The sequence below is a fragment of the Colossoma macropomum genome, unplaced genomic scaffold (genome assembly GCF_904425465.1).
Source record: "Colossoma macropomum unplaced genomic scaffold, Colossoma_macropomum, whole genome shotgun sequence".
NCBI classification, from domain to species: Eukaryota; Metazoa; Chordata; class Actinopteri; order Characiformes; family Serrasalmidae; genus Colossoma; species Colossoma macropomum.
Window position 1 is genome coordinate 17,860,940 of NW_023494785.1, and position 19,378 is coordinate 17,880,317.

The 19,378-nt window shown below is 39.0% G+C and overlaps 2 protein-coding genes across 4 annotated transcripts in view; one reads left to right on the forward strand and one right to left on the reverse strand.

Moving 5' to 3' along the window:
• The first annotated feature begins 1,132 nt into the window (after nt 1-1,132).
• frrs1b (ferric-chelate reductase 1b) lies at nt 1,133-12,066 on the forward strand. 2 transcript variants are annotated; one of them, XM_036585588.1, is made up of 16 exons: nt 1,133-1,249; nt 2,420-2,615; nt 3,179-3,333; nt 3,449-3,543; nt 3,749-3,899; nt 5,084-5,266; nt 5,388-5,486; nt 5,677-5,827; nt 6,192-6,305; nt 6,801-6,916; nt 7,002-7,088; nt 7,914-8,011; nt 8,434-8,492; nt 9,729-9,872; nt 10,268-10,368; nt 10,468-12,066. In XM_036585588.1, the coding sequence occupies exons 1-16, from the start codon at nt 1,244-1,246 to the stop codon at nt 10,558-10,560; spliced, it is 1,848 nt and encodes a 615-aa protein (XP_036441481.1). In that variant the 5' UTR covers nt 1,133-1,243; the 3' UTR covers nt 10,561-12,066. The 2 variants fall into 2 exon arrangements, with proteins under 2 accessions (XP_036441481.1, XP_036441489.1); XM_036585596.1 differs by having other exon boundaries at nt 10,301-10,368.
• Nucleotides 12,067-12,409: 343 nt separating this feature from the next.
• palmdb (palmdelphin b) overlaps nt 12,410-19,378 on the reverse strand; it is a 36,049-nt gene continuing 29,080 nt past the window's right edge. For both annotated transcript variants that reach the window (XM_036585569.1, XM_036585577.1), the window contains 3 exons: nt 14,248-16,321; nt 14,026-14,114; nt 12,410-13,292 (listed from right to left, as the gene is read on the reverse strand). In XM_036585569.1, coding sequence (XP_036441462.1) covers nt 13,209-13,292; nt 14,026-14,114; nt 14,248-16,321 — 2,247 coding nt within the window. In that variant the 3' untranslated portion in view covers nt 12,410-13,208. The remainder of the gene's footprint in view (nt 13,293-14,025; nt 14,115-14,247; nt 16,322-19,378) is intronic.

Sequence of the window (19,378 nt, forward strand, 5' to 3'; positions counted from 1 at the left end):
ATGCCAGTTTATATAATTGTGTCTACATCAGTGCTTAAAGAAATCGTAACCTCCTCTGCATTGCATAGTTTTGTAAAACACAGAAGGTTCATGAAGTATCCTTTTTTGGTTTTGAGCTAGCACCCCTCACTGGTAAAAACAAACGTTAGACAAGATGTAAACAAACCAAAAAAAAACAAATAAATAGTTTTGATCGTTAGGTATTCTCTGAGTCCAATTATCAACCCCTTCTTAAGCTGAATCAGGTGTGCTAGTGAAGGGAAATCACATAACTACACTCTTAGCTGAAAGGGTTCCATGTAGTACCAATAAAAAAAGATTTATTTGGCTTGTAACAACAGTGGAACCTTTTTTGGTGCTATAGACCCCTTTTCAAAAAGGTTTTCAAATTACCATCTACAGCACATTCTCCATCAATTTGAAGAACTCTTTTACTATGCGAGGAACCCTTTAATCACACAAAGGGTTCTTTGAGTGTTCATGGTTCTATATAGAACTATAGAACCGTTTTCTTTACTTAATAACTTTTGAAGAACTTTTTTTAAGAGTGTATGTTTCCTTCAGTTTATTGATTTACTTTATTATATTGCTTATTTACTGGTTATTTAAATATAAAGGAAGCAAACTAACAGGTTGATCTCGAATGTCTGATGCGGGTTCATGTTGCAGTCGGGGTCCAGTGACTTCTCTCCGTAAATCACACGATAAACATGCCATATACTCGGAGACCTTCCGTCTGTGAATGGTTTGTAGATCAGCGAGAAAGCGAAGGATGCGTTCAATCGCAGCGTGTTTTTGAGTGGGTTTTAACATAATGTAATTCATTTTATCTTGTACCGTCACAGATCATTATGTTTTCTCTATAACATCAGTCCTCCTGCTCTAAACTCTGTTTTGGTCTTTTCTGTCGATGTTTGGTGTCATCCATGTAGAAAACCGCCTCTGAGCGGCCCTGGTGATCGGCTGCTAAAGAGCCGTTATTGTCAGTCGGCACACTGCTGAGAGCTTTGAGCGTTTTTCAGATCTGAAAGCTCCGATCCTCCTAAACACAACTTCAGAGGCGTTTTCACAGCACAGGACCAAATGGAAAACAGACGTATACAACGAAAGGAAGGAGAAGTGAATGTAGCTTCTGTGTCACGTGACGACTTCTCATCCGTCAGCGGCCAATCCAGAGGCTCCGTCTGAGGAACCACACACTGAAGGGTTCTCCGTGCTGCTGGGGGTCTAACAAAACACACACATGGAGGTAGGTTCCTTATCAGCAGTCAAATTTACAACGTTACTCGTTATTGTTCAGTTCGTATGTGCCTCTACGTGTTTATGAAGAAGAATGTATATTTATATATGAATATATTTATTTTCTTCTGTTTCTTTCTTCGCGTTTCGTATAAGGAAATAGTCTGGGATTGGCTGCTGTCTCGTGCTCAACATAACGTACTGTTCAATAGTTTACGTTCGTATCACATGTGAACACCTGCTTGAATATTATATAAAGTGTCTTTTTTCAAGCAGCATTTAATGTTAACCGATCAGAAACTGTAGCAAAACTTTATCAAACTGCATAAAGTCGGTGGAGCTGCCGACCAACTAGTCATGACCTTGAGCGACTGTTAACGTTAAATTTGATATTTATGTCAGTGAATAAAAACTCTCTTTGTACACTGTAGCTACCTGCTATGGCTGCTCTTCTGGCTGTTCTGGATTAGCCGCTTAATGTTTAATGTTTCACTGGAGTGAACGGCTGCTCGGTGTTCCAGCTGAGGAGTTAAAACAGAGCCAAAACAATATTCAGTAACGTTACTCACGTCTCACTAACCTACCGTGAGAAGAACAGACCCACCGTAGCAGCCGAAGTACAACAGCAGTAAAGCAATGTGTTTACAGTCACTTTACAAACACTCTGTCAGTGTAATATTTCATTTCTTAAGCAAAAACGTTTTGAACATTTTGCTTCTGAAGGCTGTTGTTTCTCACAAGTAAATATAGGACCTGTGCTCATGAAATGAATAGCTGTACAAAGTGACAGAGACACTACTTTTCTTATCTTCATGTGCAGCTTGTGTAGCAAGGACCGATTACTCAGCGAGCAGCAGCCTGGCCTTCATTTGCTTGTCTGGGTCTAGGGTGCTGTTACATGACTTAAAAGTTGCAGTTTCCACAAAATAAAACAGTTAAACATTTTTTGTGTAACCATAAGTCTTAGTAATCAAAAGTACAAGAGAATAATTTTGCTGTCTGCAACTTTTCAGAAGAAAGACAAGAGGGAAAAAGTTTAGCTTTTCACGTAAGCTGTAGCAAAGGTTTTATTCCATGTAATTCTGAACCTTTTCTGTTTGTCCATTCATCATGTAACGGGTTTTTGATCTGATGGCGACATTAAGCTTTCCTCTCACTTTTCGGTTTGTTTTTGTTTCAGGTGCCTGTGAAGGTTTGGGCTCTGTTGGTCCTGTTGAATGTGTGTTTAGAGACTGTTCCTGGCTACAGCAATGGGAAAGTACAACAAGCTTGTGATGACATGACACCTATGCACGGTCATCAGTCCAGCCCTGACCCTCCACCGTACAACATCACTGTGGATAAGTCCAAATTCAGCCCCCTGGAGCAAATTAAAGGTTTCTAGATAGTGACATTGAGTAACAGTTGCGACACATTTAGGCAACTCATTTTAAGTCAAATAGAGCACTTCTTAGGTTGTTACCTGAAATCTATTTGAAACCCCTATGAAACTTTGCAGAGTGTAATACTGTCTACTTTCCACTCGCAAAACACTTTTCTTTGTTACAAGTTGATAAATGTGCCTAACAGTATTTATTTTTTGTGTAATCACTAAAGAGTATTTTTATTATCTTATTGATGAAGTACCAATGTGCTGCAATAATAATATCAGTTAGGATCACACGTCAATTCTGTATTCATATAGAAAGAAAACTTGCTCAGTGATCACAGAAATGTGTATTTGCAGTTTGGCAATACTGTAACGTTGAAATCAAGGTTAATTGATACAGTATATTTTCAGATATATATATATATATATATTTTCTTTTGACTGTCACTGACCCACGCTGTGACGTGCATTATGTTTTAATATGCCCTCTTTTTCAATTTTGTTGATAAAGTTTATATACCATATATATATATATATATATATATACCTGCCTTTCGTTTATATTCACAGTAACATTATCAGCAGTTCCTTCAGAGAACAAAGCACACTTCAAAGGCTTCCTCATAGAAGCACGAAATGCAAGAAATCCCAATGCTGGACCTGTTGGATCTTTTACTCTCCTTGATCCCGAAATCTCACAGCTTCTCCAGTGTGGCGACAGAGAGGTCTGAGACATCAGAATATTACCCCCGCAAGCGTTTGTTTAAGAAAAAAGAGAATGTGATTAACTAAGTGTAACTTTATTTTGTAACATGTTTCTAACCCTTGCTGTTTTGAAAGGGAGCTGCAGTGAGTCACACTAGTGAAGCCTCTAAGACAAAAGTTCAGGTTATCTGGACTGCACCCCAGGATGCTCCATCTAGTGTCCAGTTTCAGTGAGTGTCTTTGCACTCTGCCTGTCTGTTCTTAACCCCTTGAATCCTAGATTTGTATTATTTTGTAGTGAAATGAAACTAATTTTATGTTGTTATAAGAATTAAGAACTGTGTTATGGGCCCACATGCAGACTTAGACTTTAACGAGTTAACTGCCTTAGCCAGTCAAAAGCTGATGTGTGTGTGTATGCTGTGTGGGTTTCAGGGTGACTGTGGTTCAGAAATACAAGCTTTACTGGGTCAGAATTCAAGGGCCTATAGTGTCTCTGAATGGTGCACCTCCTCTTCCACCATTACCTACTGCTGGACAGTCAGCAGCTAAGACGACCATGGCTGCAGGAACTCTGTCTGACCCTGTAAGTCCAGCTACACCAATAGTTTTATCATGGTTTCTCTTTTGATAATCGGAACAAAAAAGTTTTTTTGTTTTTGTTGTTTTTTCATTTTACCTAAACGTTTATTTTTTTACACTGAAAGCATCCATTAATTTTTCACACACATCAGTGATTGCACTGTATGTGTACTGAGCAAGTAAGAACAGGCCACACACTAGCCTGAAATTAAAGTTATTAGGGCTGAAAACAAAGCCTTAAAACTTGGCAAACTACCTGTTTTGGAGCTCCTAATCCTACCATTTAAGCTGTACTGAGCCTGTGTATTAACTTTCCAGATTGGCTTAATATGTGTAAATCTTACTTGAAATGGACCCAGTTTGGCATAGCGTGCTATTACTGATGTGTTATTTATCTCGTAGCTCTGTCCCAGGAGCCCAGCTCAAGCCTCAACATGTGTTTTTTCTAGGGCTGTCAAACGGTTAAAATAATGAATTGTGATCATTTGCATAATTTTGTGTTGCTAATTTGATCCTAAAGGAAGATTTTTTTACACATGAAGGCAGTGCAGTTTTTATAGCTATAGTTTGGTTGCCCTGGTCAAATTGTGTGTTTAGTTGAGTTTGAGCAAAAATAAGTACAAATCCATTACAGAGAACATATTTCCACTCATTTATTTGCTGGTCATCGATTTCCAGTGAAAGCAACAGTGACTGCATGTTTCAAGTCTTTTGTGATTGTTTCCCTCTTGATCTCATACCGCTGTGTTACTTGTCATTGATTTATCTGTAGTACTCTCACAAGCATTGTTCTGCATAGTCTCTGGCAGGGGTCCTCCGGTGCTAATGTTACTTTATACTACTGGTATTGCTGGAATTTAAACTGTGTTTTGTTCACTTCGGTCAACATTTTTCGATGATAAATCCACTGCATTGCAGTAGCTGGAAATAACTTTGAGTCATAGCAACAGTGCACGAGCCGCTGGGCTTCAGGCTGGTGCTGTTGGTGGTTTGAATGGTCAAACTAGAAAATTACATTAATGCTGTAAATTACTGGTTGTAGTAATTTATTGCAGCATTATTAATGCATTTACTGTGACCACTAGATTTGGTGAATTTGAATTTGATTCTCTTAATAAAAATTTATATGGTGTAAGTAATGCATGCAAGTCATTTTGCTTTACTTCTCCCTCGTCTTCTCCTCCACAGTTCACCTCCAATGACTGTGGAATTAAGAAGTCTTGCCTAAGGGAGCCAGCAGGCTGTGACCCACAGATAGATGCCCTCTGTTACTTCCTGTCATTCAGAACAGAGGACGCAAGTGTGGTGTTTGAGCTCAGCGGGCCAGCGCCGGGTTACATCTCTTTTGCTTTATCCACAGATAAATGGATGGTAACGTAACTCCTTCTTGTGTGTACATTATACCTTAACAGTTAATTTCATCAGGGAACATTCTGTGTGTTCTGTAAATGTGTTTTGATTTGAAGAAAGACAAGAATGTGTTTACATGTAGGGAGAAGATGATGTGTACCTGTGCATTAAAGAAGATGACCATGTTGACATCAGCGCAGCTTATGTTCAGGGGAGGACACATCCAGTGGTTGCTTCAGAGGTACATACCTGCATCTGCTGATAAACAGGAGTCACGATTGCATGCACAGATGCTTAAAAGTTGCAGATACTGAGACTAGACTGTCTTATGCTTTATATGCTAATTATCTGTTAAAAGCACTCATGCTTAAATGCTCTTGATATGCTGTCTGCATGCTTTCTCTCTGTTCTTTGACCTCCGGCTGCTTTAGAATGTTTTGAGAGACACAGCTTGGAGGCTGGCAGATGGGGTCATCCAGTGCAGATTCCGCAGAAATATACGCATCCCAGACTCATATCAAAACAGATCAGACCTGGATGAAGCACACTACTTGTTCATGGCTCATGGTCGAGCAGAGGGCGGTGAGTTACAATTTTCTGTGTTCTCTGTGTTCTGATTCACTGCCCTGTATTGCACTTTATTCAAAAAGTAGTCCATTCTGATACACTCAATACAAAAGGGCAAGGCTAAGCTGCTGTATGCAGAATAGGTGGATATATAGAAACACTGTGGATTTTGTAACATTACAGCACCAGTTATTTCAAAATGGGCTGCTTTCAGCTTAGAATTTATATGTGAACTGTATGGACAGTTCATATATATATGTACAATGTGTATTGTGTTTTGGGTATTGAAAGTAGTATGTAAACACTAAAGCTGTAAATGAGGCTTTCTATGAATTGGGCCTTTAATGTCCAGTAATCCCTTTGTATTTATCAACCATAGGGAGGACTCACAGACATGACCGACAGCCTCTTATTTCAACAAATCCAGTTCTTATTACTGGACTTCCAGAGGATCTGACTGGCTCGCGCTCTCCCTTGCTCATCAAATTCCATGGTGAGATTAAACTGCATTGCAGAGATCTTCATTTCCACATTTTGAATCTAGTTTCTGGTCCTGGATTTTGTAATCATGCATAGTTAATTGTACTCAATTACTCAATTGAACAGTTTTTAATTTCCATTTCATCTCATTTTGACACATGCTGAAAAATTATATATTGTTATGTATAAACAAGGGCATCCTTTCATGAGATGCAATATCATCTACTTATGTTTCACAATTTCTGTGATTCATTGCTGCATGCTCAAAACTTACATTACAAAATTACAATTATTGTTATTAAAATTTTAATACTTAATTGTTTTATTTATATTTTTTAAATTTTAAAACCATACATGCATTATTTAATTTACCAATTAAATAAAAGGAGGAATAACACCCTCCACCCACCCCTTAGGTTTATTTCAGACTTGTAGGAAACACTGTCCTTATTCAGACTTTCAGTAGTGTCAAACCTTTAGATCTGAACTCATTTGTCTCTGAATGTAGCTGTTTTCATGCTCATTGCTTGGATGACGACCGTCAGCACTGGAGTCATTATTGCCAGATATTTTAAACCTGACTGGGCTGAAACAACTTTGTGTGGACAGAGAGTCTGGTTCCAGGTAAGAATACCTGAGCTGAAAACTCAGTAATGAATGATAATTAGTGTTTGTCATGAGTTGTCACCAAGACCTTTTTTCTCCACAGTTTCATCGAGCTCTAATGCTTGTCACAGTCCTTCTGACATGCATTGGCTTCATTTTGCCTTTCATGTACAGGGGAGGCTGGAGCAAGGTAAGACGCGCACACACACAGTCTGTCCGTATGACTAATGCTCACCAGTGTGTCATGTTCTTTCTCAGCCCCCGCCACCAAATGCATGCCTGTGTGACTGTTCCTCAGCATGTCTAAATGTGTCATACTCTCACATGCAGTCTGTTCATGCAGAATAAAAAGAAAAATAAAGAGAGGAACATTAAGTCAGGCCATTTATTATAATTACCACCTAGTGGAATCTTTATCACATTTTCCATTTCTCTGAAGACTAAGTGCAGTGCCATTAGGTATGTTCATATCGCTGCTGTCGGAACAAAACCTCCTAATTTCAAAATAAGAACTTTACAGGAGAAGGATAAAAACATACTTTACTTTCTAATGTAAGTCAGTGGAACCAGACATTTTTTTCCAATAAATTTTGAGACATCTCTTTTGGTCCATTCATCATGAAATTTACACACAATGTAAAGGTCAACAGGCATTTTCAAATTATGTCAAAAACTGAAAAACGGAGGTTTTGTTCTGACAGCAGCGAAATGTACCAAGCTGATGCATTTCTTAACTGGTGATTTGGACCGTTACAATAACTGCTGACTACAGCGGTTACACACTGTCTCCAACAGAGGTCACCCTTTTACCTTGTAATGACAAATGCAGGCTGTCTACTTTTAAAACCATTCTGCATTCTCTGTAGAGTCCATGGAGTTTGCATTGTATCATTCATTAAGGTTTGCTGTTTTGCTACTGTGCTCTGTGTTGGCTGCTCTGTGTGGACACTGAAGGGTGTGAAAGAAAGCAGTAATCATATCTTGTGAGATAATGCCTCATCTATGTTTTTCCAAGCGTGCGGGTTCACACCCTTACCTGGGCTGCACTGTCATGGCTCTGGCTCTTATCCAGCCTGTCATGGCTCTGTTTAGACCTGCTCCAGACTCATCCAGGTAAAACAATGTCATTGTTCACTGAAATAACACATCTTTGTTGGCAAGCTCAGTTAATATGTTGTTTACAGTGAACTCAGCCCAAGAGCTCCAAACTTCTGAACATATATATGAATGTGCAGTATCAGTCAAAAGTATGTACACACCAGACTGAATGTAAGGTTTTCATAAAAGACGTTTTAACCTAAATGCTTATGCCCAGCTGCTTGAAATTTGTTCGTAAGACAAACTTCCTTAAGTAATTCCATATTTTTGATCATGTCAACTGCTTGGTTAATTTTTGATAATTATGTAATTGGATGTCTTCATGTTATTCTAAAATGGAAAATAATAAAAATAAGAAGTTTCAGGCTTTCACTGGTATTGTTTGCAAGAAACGTTGTTATCAGATCTTCTGCATTTCTTCAACTTTCTGTTTGCAGGAGATACATTTTCAACTGGCTCCATTTGGGCACAGGCACGATAGCTCAGGTCATTGCAGGTAAGAGAGAAAGTAATGTTTTACATCCTTTATAGGCACTGTGCAAAAGGAGTCTAGAAAGCATGATTCCATCTCTGGTACTGTAAATAAATTAGAGGCCAGTAATTTAATTTGTGAAATCGGATATAAATTATAAATAGTGAAGACATCACAGAGGATAGAAAAGATAGAATTTATCCTTTTAATTTAATTCGGTTGTCCAGTATTGCCAGTCTTGATTAGTTTTTCTCTTCACCAGAGAATACTTCCTAAATTATGGAAAAGTAAAACTGTGTACAGTCTAATTAATGTACATTTAGTATGGCAATGCATTCAAGTTATGACTAGAAGACGGGTAAAGGAGACTTCACCGTAGAGCAGGTAATGCTGCACAAAAGAAAGTGTGGCTAGCTGTGTTGTGCAGGAGTTCAGTGTCAATGATGGCATATGGCACAGCTGATCTGTCATCTGATCCCAGCCATAGGACATTCCTCAGTGTTACATATATTGCTTTTCGATACAAACACCTCATGGACCTGTGGCAGCTCTTTGACCATAACTTTTTACTTATCTTAAATATACTGTGTAAATCTTTTGAGGTAAATGCTTAATTGAAGACTGAAAAATAAACTGGTAAAGCGGTAAAAATGGTAAATTGAGTTTTAGACTTTAAGTTCTATCAGGGGAGGAGCTATAAGCAGTCAAGTAGGTTTTATGTATAACATTTAAAAAGGAAACTGGCATGAACCCACACTATTACAGAGTCTCCCCAGTGCATGGTTATTTACTGTCGCACATTATGCATATTTGAAGTACAAGGCCTGAAACGCAGCCTACGTAAGTATGTGAATGGAAGGTTCATCAGAGCTGGTGCCATTGTTGACTGATCAATGTCAAAATCATCAAAATCATCAGTCTCTACTGTAACTGTACTTAGCTAGGCTGTGGCGATATCCACAGGCAATAGAAGAGCACCAGGGTGGAGCTTTGCCTCAATGACACAGACTGTCTCTGTTATAAAAATGATGAATACTTTAATTGGAGATTGAAATGATCATGGTGCAGTTCAGGAAACTGTAAGTGAGCTACTTATGCATTTACTTGGTTGTATTTTGCCTACTTAAGTCCAAAAGTATAAAATAACTATATAGGAAAGAATAAAAACAACACAAGCAACACAATCAAAGACCAAAGTTGAAGAAGCACGAGCAAAGTAAAATTAAAATGGAAATAAACATGAAGTACCTCTTTCTTTAGTTGTGGCCATCTGCTTGGGGATCCATCAGCAGGCCCTGCTGCTCCCTGCCCCTTGGTCCACAGGAGTCCTGGCTGGCTATGTGGTCTGGTTTGTGTTGGCAGACTTGGTTCTAGAGTTGCACAGGAGGGGCCTTTTCCCCATCGGTCAGTACATCCATTTTAATAAAAAGCTCTTTCTGTACTACATAGCTATTAGTGCTCTTGTCATTCTCAGAGGACCTCAGCTGTCTGTACACAGCACTAATTTGTGCCATGGTAGTAATTAAAGTTACTTTGCCAGTGGGAAGAAAATGAATTGTACAGTCAGATTGCATTAGATTGTAAAAGGCTTTTATGTACTTTGTTACTGATTGGTGTGTGGTTCTGCATACTAATCATTTTAAATGCTGCCCTGGAGCTGGTTAGAACAGCATGGTTTGTGTTAGTATGAATTCTCAAAGCAAAAACTGATGACATAAAATTTCTCAGTTTTTCTCTTTACTGTACCTGCTGTATTGGTATTGATTGACTTTATATCTTTTGTTTTCAATGTGTTGTAGGTCAGTTTTTAAAAAATTTTGAAATCCACACAGAAAATATACAAACTGAAGACAAAGAGGAGATTCTTTTTGTTCCGTCCGAGAATGAGAGCTACATTAAGGTTAGAGAATGAATGCCAATACTGTGCAACATTATTGTTATTATTGTTAATTTTGTCCAGATAAATTAACCTGATATAAAATTTTCTTTCTTGTTTCAGGGGCATTGTTTTAAAAAGATTGTTTTGGCAGTTTATCTGTGTGGAAACCTTGGATTTCTAATTATTCTGCTGGCCACAATCGGTGCGGTATGACTTACATAGATAATGAACCATGTGCCTGGCTCGTGTCTGCTGTTTCATTAGAAGCACCTGTCCAAGCAGAAGCTGACAAGACCTTATTTAAGGTTTGCACTTACTCTGAGTCACTTCATGGGCAAATTGTTTAGCAAAATAAATAATTCAAACAGAATGTTCCAAGGAGGGCACTTTCCCAAAAGTTTGACACATGCAAAAACTACTAGAGCACAGATTGTCACATTTTAAAGTTCCGTTTTAAAATACTTGAATTAGGATTTATAATCAGAATTAGAATGTTTTTGCTTGATTAATTACTTCATCACCAAAAAGCCTTTTCAACTGACAGAGTTATGTATCTGTATGCACAATTTTAAAAACTGGTAATGGTGCTCTATGCATTTATAGATGATACTCTCTTTTAATCCTGTAGCACACAAAGTAAAGCACAGCAATTTCCTGCTTATTGTGATTTTTTACACCTCAAATTTCTATGGTGTCTAACTACAAAATCAACTTTTATGTGTAATATATGTATTTCTTTTTGTAATTTTGTGGAAGGGAGGAACTTTGTTCCGTCCAACTAGAATGTAAGACGAAATGAACGGTCCCACTTTTTATTAAGTGTCGCTAATAACCGTGTAGTTACACATGAGTAACATATGCAACAAGTGTACCTACTGAAGATTTAGTCAGTGTTACAAATGGATTACAGAAGTATAGCCTATGTAATTACACATGTGTATCAACTTCAGTTTTACCTCATGTAATTACACAAGTGTTTTTTTTTTGAAACACTACAGATCAGAAGTCTTTTCCAGCAGAAAAAGGAAGTATGTTTTGCATAACATTACATTTACGTTTTACATTATTACTGTGGAATAACTTGTAACAAGGTAACCTAATCACATCACATTGATCAATACCATTCTGTAATTGCATTGTACCTATATAATAACTACACAGGATAGTTATATAGGTACTGTGGAATAATGGAGTGGTAGTATTTAATTAATGACAAAAAATGTTGCATTTTAAGATAAGGAGACATCTGCTGTTGTAAATAATGTCTTAATTTAAGTTATTACATAAGTTCTTTTACTGCTGGAAAATACTTCTGAAAACAACTGCTGTTCCAGTCTGATTACAGAGGTAATTACATTTATGTTACTACCCTCATATAATTACATGAGAGAGAATTGGCTGTTACAACTATTAAGATACACATGTGTAATTACATGAGGCAAAACTGAAATTGATACACCGGTGTAATTACATAAGCTGTACTACTGTAATCCATCTGTAACAGTGACTAAATCATTATTCGTTAAATTGTTGTTCCGTATGTTGTTCACAGGTAACTACATAGTTATTAGAGACACTTAATTTAAAGTAGGACCATGAACCGTCATATTCTCTTGCCATTTTTTATCAAATTAAACTCTAATGTGTATAGGAAAGAATCAAAGAAATGTATATGATTGTTAGTCATTTGTAAATTAAAGTGAACATGTTTACCACTCATTGTTTCTGTTATAATGAATAATTTCTAGCTTAGCTTTCTACTTTTGCTTTTAATTTTGTTATGTTGAGGTCAAATGGCTTATCCTAGCAGTGCAGTTCTGAAGGAGCTAAAATGCGTCATTTGGACAGACATGGCATTTCATTAGAAATTTTTGCAGCTCTGGTGAAATGAGTTCTAACCACAGGAATACTGTTATTCCTGATGTCGTTCTACTCACATAACCTAAAGCTCATGCAGTCTTTCTGAATAGTGACTTTATACAGAATAACTATTTAGAAGGAAGTCATAGGTATTCTTGAAATCTGAACACTTGCATTTAAATTACAACAGCACTTATTTCCATTTTTTAAATTTATGATTTATTTTTCTCTTCTCAATTAAAAAGCAATGTGAAAGTTTACTTGGTAATGGCTTACATGGAATAAGCAAGCAATACTGATGGTCCTAATAACCGAAATGAATTCACATATGCATACGAACATCTTTTTAGACAAATTACAAAGCATTGTAATTATAGTGTTTCTCCATTAACACAGTAATGCAATTAATATCACTTAAATAGTAAAGTTACGTATTCCTTTTGGGATGTAATAAATGGGAATATTAAAAGGTTGTGTCAGAAAAGGACAATATCCATATTTGAAATGCCTCTAATGTCAAATACTGTCTATTTGTTCAAAAGAAAAGTGAAAGCCAACACAGGTTAATTTTCAGTGCAATGATTTTGGGAAAAATAATAATTGTCACTGTGTCTCACTTTATGCTATTCTGTTTCACATATTTTAGTGTAGAAGCAGGGAAATACAAACTTGCCTTACGAGAAAATACAATATGAAAATACATTAAATATTTTCCTGTCTTTTGTAAGACATTACAATAAATATGCTTAACTTCTTCTCAGCATTTCTGTTAAGAAACAAGCATAGACTGAACAACTAACATTCAGGTAACATTCAGGCGTCTTGGCAAACACTCAGATTTTTTGCAGAACATGAATGAAGAGCCGAAAAAACCACACAAGCAGCAACAGCATGTGCTTACATGGCAGGCGTCACATGAAATCAACATGAGTCTGTAACACTACTAAAGTCTTTTACATGAAACAAAGAAAGTTGTAGATTGATATTAGGTATGTTGCCCTCTAGTCATTATTTGCGAACTCCCCTGCCTCCCACCGCAGAGCCATGGCACTTTTACGGCGGCCTCCAGAATAGGACTCGGGAAACTACGGAGGGAAATGGTTAAAGTGCATTTAGAGGGTTTTAGTGCCAGTTTAATGTCCTTTAAACAGTCAAGCAGTCATTAAAATAGACTTTTAATAGATGCTTAGATTCTAAATTTTCTATGTGCAGTCTTAAAGTGCTCTTAAAAAGGACCCTTAAGTGCTCAATATTCTATGTGCTGTCTTAAAATGATTTTAAAATACATTGCATGCTTTGTCATTTAACCTAGTACAGAGGTTTCTAACCCTGGTCCTAGTGCCAGAACTAAACTATGAGTAGGGGATCTGAAAACCATGGAGGGGCAAGAGCCACAGATTCAGTAGAGAATCAACAGGAGTGATGTTAATCAATGTATCTTTTATACCTGAAGCACTACATAAAGTTTTCACTTTGACTGTTTTTCCCTGCCTTAAAAACATGTATAAAAAGTAGTGGGTTTGGTGGGGCATTGACCCACTGCATTACCCCCCTGTTGGGCCTGTCCTGAAGTATGCCTGTCCTGCACTTTTTAGCTCAACTTCCTCCTAACACTCCCACTTCAACTCAGGAAAGGCATGTTATCTAGCTGATTAGTTGGATTCAGTTATTTCTAAGAGGGAAAACGGGATACTCCAAGACCAGGGTTGGGAACCATCGGTTTAGTAATACAATTTACTTTAGTATAACTTGAGAATTGCATGGCATTACAATTACATTTCTACACACTTCAGAGTTATAAGATTCAGTGGTACTTACTCTGTGATCACATGATAGGGTTGAACGGTCCATCTTGTAAGTCTTCATGGGGGATGAGGGAGATGATTTACACTTTATTGGGATATCGTCTGAAAATTAGCAGAAAAAGGATTAATGTAGCCCTTTTTTCTAATCTGTAAATCTATTTAAACGCAAGGTTTAAGGATGCTACATGAAATTAAGGTTGTATATTTTGTTCTCAGGACAGAAAGATACACACACCTTGTTTGTCATATGAGCTGTCCAGAAGACTGGGGGAGCCCAGGAACTTCTCCTTAGAGTAAATAGTGGCTCTTTGTCTTTTCAGTTCTTCTTCTCGTTGTTTTACCATCTTAATCTCTTCATCAACCAAAGAGAGGGTGCTTCTGGATCGCAGCTTGAAAAATGGATTGTTGAGGAAAGTTTTCTCTTGGGTCTCCACTGAAGAGTTCAGGTTAAACTCGGACGCACTTCGAATGATTAGGTTTGATGTTTCCAGTATGATTACACTGGGGGGATCCTCAGATCTCCAGTCAGCAGATTTAGATGTCACCAACTTTCCAGCATGGCGTGGACTTTGATGGCAAGGTTCAGGCTCAAGGATAATAACATTGTTGGCTGCTGTTTCATGCTTCTGTGATCCTCTTGTTGGTGATGAGGTAATGATGAAAGACGGCATCTTGCTGCTGGAAGATAATCTGCAGTTGTCATCCTGATGCTCAAGCATCTTTCTCTTCTCATCCACTTCCCGACATAAATTTCCAGGGTTCAAGATGACTGGTCTTCCTTTTCCCTGCACACAGTCACTTGAGTATGATTTGGACATTCCCTTTTCACGCCTTGGGTTTTCTTCTCGCTCAGCAGCAAAACGGATCTCCTTCTCAATTGGGGTCTCTGGGTCATCATAAGGTGATCTGTAACTGGAATCATCCAGGCCAGAATCCTCTGAGCAGGGGCTGAACTGATTGTTGTGTGAGAAGTCTCTTCCAAGTGCCAAACTCTCAAGATCATGATCCCTCTTGGGCCTGTCAATGTTGCGCACTGGCGTGTACATAAAGCTGTGACTGCCCTGGCAGGTGCCGGTTTTGGTGACTGGTTGGTGTACCAGATTCTTTGTTTGCTCCTCCATCTGCAGCCACTGTTTGCGAGCAACTCTGAAATCCACATGCTCTGTACTGACATTTTCGCTCTTCATCTCTTGAATCACACAGTAATCTTTTGGCACCTTCTTGTTTGGGTCTGACCTGATGCAACTAGATGAAGTATCCTTGTGGTTTATGGAATTCTTACCCAGTTCTTCCTCATCCTCCGATATCTTGGACAAGCCATGGAACAGTGATGAAGGATTGTACGAGATCTCCTTTGTTGACTGCACATAAGTTGAATCGCTCTCTGGTTGCTCTAGCACATCCTCCACAGGGATGCTGTCCTGCTCTACCTCTTCTTCTTTTGCTTCGGAGTGGTTTTCAGTGTTCTTCACTTCAGGCTTTTGAATAAAGAGTTCTTGTGCACTCAGCTCAAGGCTGTCCAGGTAGGAGTCATCATCTTCCTTATTGATGGAGGAAGAAAATATAGTCCTCCACTTCTCATCCGTTTCAGAATCAGATGATGCAGCTGCAATTTCTACACGGACACACTCCTCCAAGTCCTCAGGGTCATGAACGGAGTCTGTTGAGACGTCTGACATAACTTCCTCCCGAATGTACGATTCCAACATGGATTCATCTGCATCATAGCCTAAGCCTAAGCCTTCTAAGATGGCCTCATGGGATTCTGACTTCAATGGGTCTAGTATGCCTCCATCTTCACTGCTCTGTATTATAGACACAGTGTTTTTCAGCAGCTGTTCTTTGACTGAATCCTGTCTTTTCCGCATAGTCTCATTTTCATACACACTCTCAGCACTTGATGGTGTATCCGAGGAAGTAATGGATTCATTGCGATTAAGCTCGTCGTGATTGTCCTCCAAGACTAATGCTTCTTTTGGACAGGCCACGTCTTCAAATTCATCAACATGTGTCTCTGTTGGAGGCAACTCTGCTAAGATGTCAACCACTACTTTTGCACTCAGAGATTCTAATAGGTCATCATCATAGTAAGCTTGTTCGTCTTCAGCGCATGTGTCCTTGTTCTCAGGTAACTCAGCCTCCTGGACTTCCATTTCACAGTCAATTATGTTTGCTGTGCTGGATTGCTCACTCGTCTCCATGGTTACTGTCTTGGAGAGGGACTTCAGCTCTGTTTCTGTCTGATTCTGAGAGGGAAAGCAACCTTCGTTCACTTCTATGCCATCCACCTCTGGATGCCTTACAGCTCCCTACAGAAAACAGAAACAAGAGGAGATAAATGTCAGCATCAATACAGAAACAAAGGTCCTTAATGCAAATGTCAGATCAGCATGCCACTGGTTTTAATCCCTTGCAACAATACATGGTGAGTCTAACTCCCTGAGGTTTTAGTGGTTATTCAGGCCAGGTCCATTTCAGAACATTTGGGGCCCTCAGCAGCATCCTATTTGTGGGGCTCCTAACCACCCCAGTCATATTATTTTGAATTATAGAATGAAAAATAATGAAAATGAATGGTGAGAAAACAATCAAATCTACTTAATTGTATATATAAATAAATTTAATAACAGATACTGTGAACTCGCTGGATCCCCCTGGTGGCTTGGGGGCCCTAAGCAACTGCTTGTAGCAAGAAATGGCCCTGATTCATGCTTTAAATGACAAACAGGTAAAGATCTTTAATAAGCAAACAGCAACGCCTTTACCTAACAGTGTTTACAAAGTGTTTTTCTTCCCTTCTAGTTTTAGTCGTGTGACAAAGATAAAGTTTGGTATAATTCATTAGCATCAAGAGTGGTATTTGTTTTATATAAGTTTGTTTAGCCAGGCACAAAATACATTAGTTGCAAGCATGCTGTTTGTTCAGCACACCAATACCTTACCTTTAACTGCTGCCATAGTACAATCACATCTTGACACCGTGAAAAAAAATGTTCATTTTGATCAGAGTGCATTTCACCTGCTCAAGCAGATACATTCAATTCAAATGCTCCTCATTTTCCCTGTTAGAAACACTCAAGCATGCATTCCCTGGATACCATTATTTCAAGAGCGTCAGACAATACTGAATAGGAAAGTGAAAAGTTGTTTGTTTACTATTGCAGTGAATCATTTCACAAAGTGGGCTGTACTCAGGGTGGGAAAGCAGGAGCCTGACTGAATTAAATGGATCCATTATGTAAGACTGCAGAAATGGGTTCCTTGCCCACGCGTGATGCACCAGTGTCCCTCCAGCTGATTAACCATGGCCCCCATTAAGCTCGATAGAGGAAGTGCCTGGAGCAGAGCAGAGCAGAACCCCATGAGGCAATGCCCCTGTCTTTCGCTGACAGCATGCCGACACATAGCACTCACAGCAAAAGCAGCAAGAGCCACTGCAGATTCTGACACATTTGCTGTGCTTTTGTCCAGAATCCCACTGAGACTGCAGGAATTACAGATTACAAACTGCCCAGTGGATCATTATTTATCTTGCTTTTTGTTATTGCTAACATGCTGTGATACCCCTTTGATAAAGGAAACATAGTGTGATTATTGCTTGACCAAACTAACACTGAGCTCATCTGTGCCTGCTGCCAAGTGTCAAAGTAATGTTCACTCTAATCCTAAAAGTCTTTCACACAAGCCATTCAAACAGCCAGTGGATACAGAACACGGATCTACTGCTGAATACACCCTGATCCCCACTTTCTTTAGCAGTGTTTTAGTGCGTCATCATTACAGAACCTAAAATGGTGATTAATTTGTTCAATATAAAAACACTGTGAAATATAAACAGACGAATAAATATCTCAGAACATATTTGCAAGCTGTTGCATGACCCCTCATCATAATTCAATAATCAATGCTTAATCTGTTATTGCTGATCTTTGGTTCACAAACGTGAAACCTCTGAACACCAGAGCACATCAAAAAGACCCAAAAAGCCAAAAAACTGATGTAACAAAAGGAAAAAGATCAAATTGCTCTCCACATCAACTTCAGTAAATTTTCCCCTAATCAAGGCAGACAAAAGGCATGCATGATGAAAACAACAGACCGGAAAAGTGTTGAGTGCCATGGCAACAGCCCAGTAGGTATAACAGCTCAGCTGGTGAGCAAACGTCCATGCTCGCAGCCTACTAGTCTCAGCGTTTGTGTCATAAAAATCGGTATCCAATAAATAATTCAGTGACAGCTGATTAGCATTGAGGACAGACAGAGAGAAACCGAGGTATTACTGAGCAGGATGTACCTACCATGAACTTCAGCCAGAACAGCCAGAAGGAGATCATTTCTGTCCTGTCCCTGAGTAAGTTACTCTCCCTTTAACAACATCTACATGCACTCTGAGCCTCTGTGTCTGCAGTTTGGGAGAACTGTACATGAAGGTATGGATTAGTGGTGGACTGATGTGAACCAAATTGACAGTTATGCCATTGTGATCAGGCCACTGTCGATGATGCCTATTGTAAGTATTGCCTCAAGCAGTGGTCCCATTGCAGACGTCCATAAAAAAGCTTTTATACAGTGAATAACTGATTGTGCAACATGTATCGACTTGTACACTTTTGGTTTGCTGTGGTCCTCATGTTCACTTGTGCACTTTTACCCTGTCATCAATAGGTGACAGTCAATATGGTTGTTATTCCTAAAATGCAAAGTTAGCTCAGCCCAGTGCTGTTGTCCCCAGAAATCCACGTTTTTTTTAGGGATGGCACTTTCTGTAAGACTCCATATGAGCTTCTGTCTTTTAGCAGGCTTAAGACATAGTCACCTCATCCCTTTAACCAGCTGATCACATTGCACCTTCAAAGTACACCTGCGTCCCTCTTGGCAACAGAGAGCGTGCATGTGCGGAGTATCGAAGGTAACTTGCTTTTTAATTTCAAGATGTGTTTTTCACAAAGGCAACAGTAACCTATGAATCATAAGGAGGGTTGAAGTGAAAAGAGGCTTGGCAATGCGTGGGCTGGCCATTCAGACCTCCGGCCAGCAGCTATGGTTCTCAAAAGCATTGAGCCTTAAGAGACAGCTTGATTAGCCTCCCCTGTGACAAAAGTCATCACACGGCAGGAGTGCTCGCAAGTTTCTCAAGAGAGCAAGCAAGCAGGAATAGCTGTGAGGAGGCAGTGCACTCAGCATGTATCCTCACATTGCTCTGCATTTAAGAAGCACTCATGACATTTATGACACTGAATCTAAACGCTTTTGATTATCATTAAGAATCATGCTTAGAAAACGACAGACCTGCTTCTACCTGGTTGCCAGTGAAAATGATACTTTCAGCTGTTACAGAGGTGGCCAACGTTCAGCGCTCTGAGTGG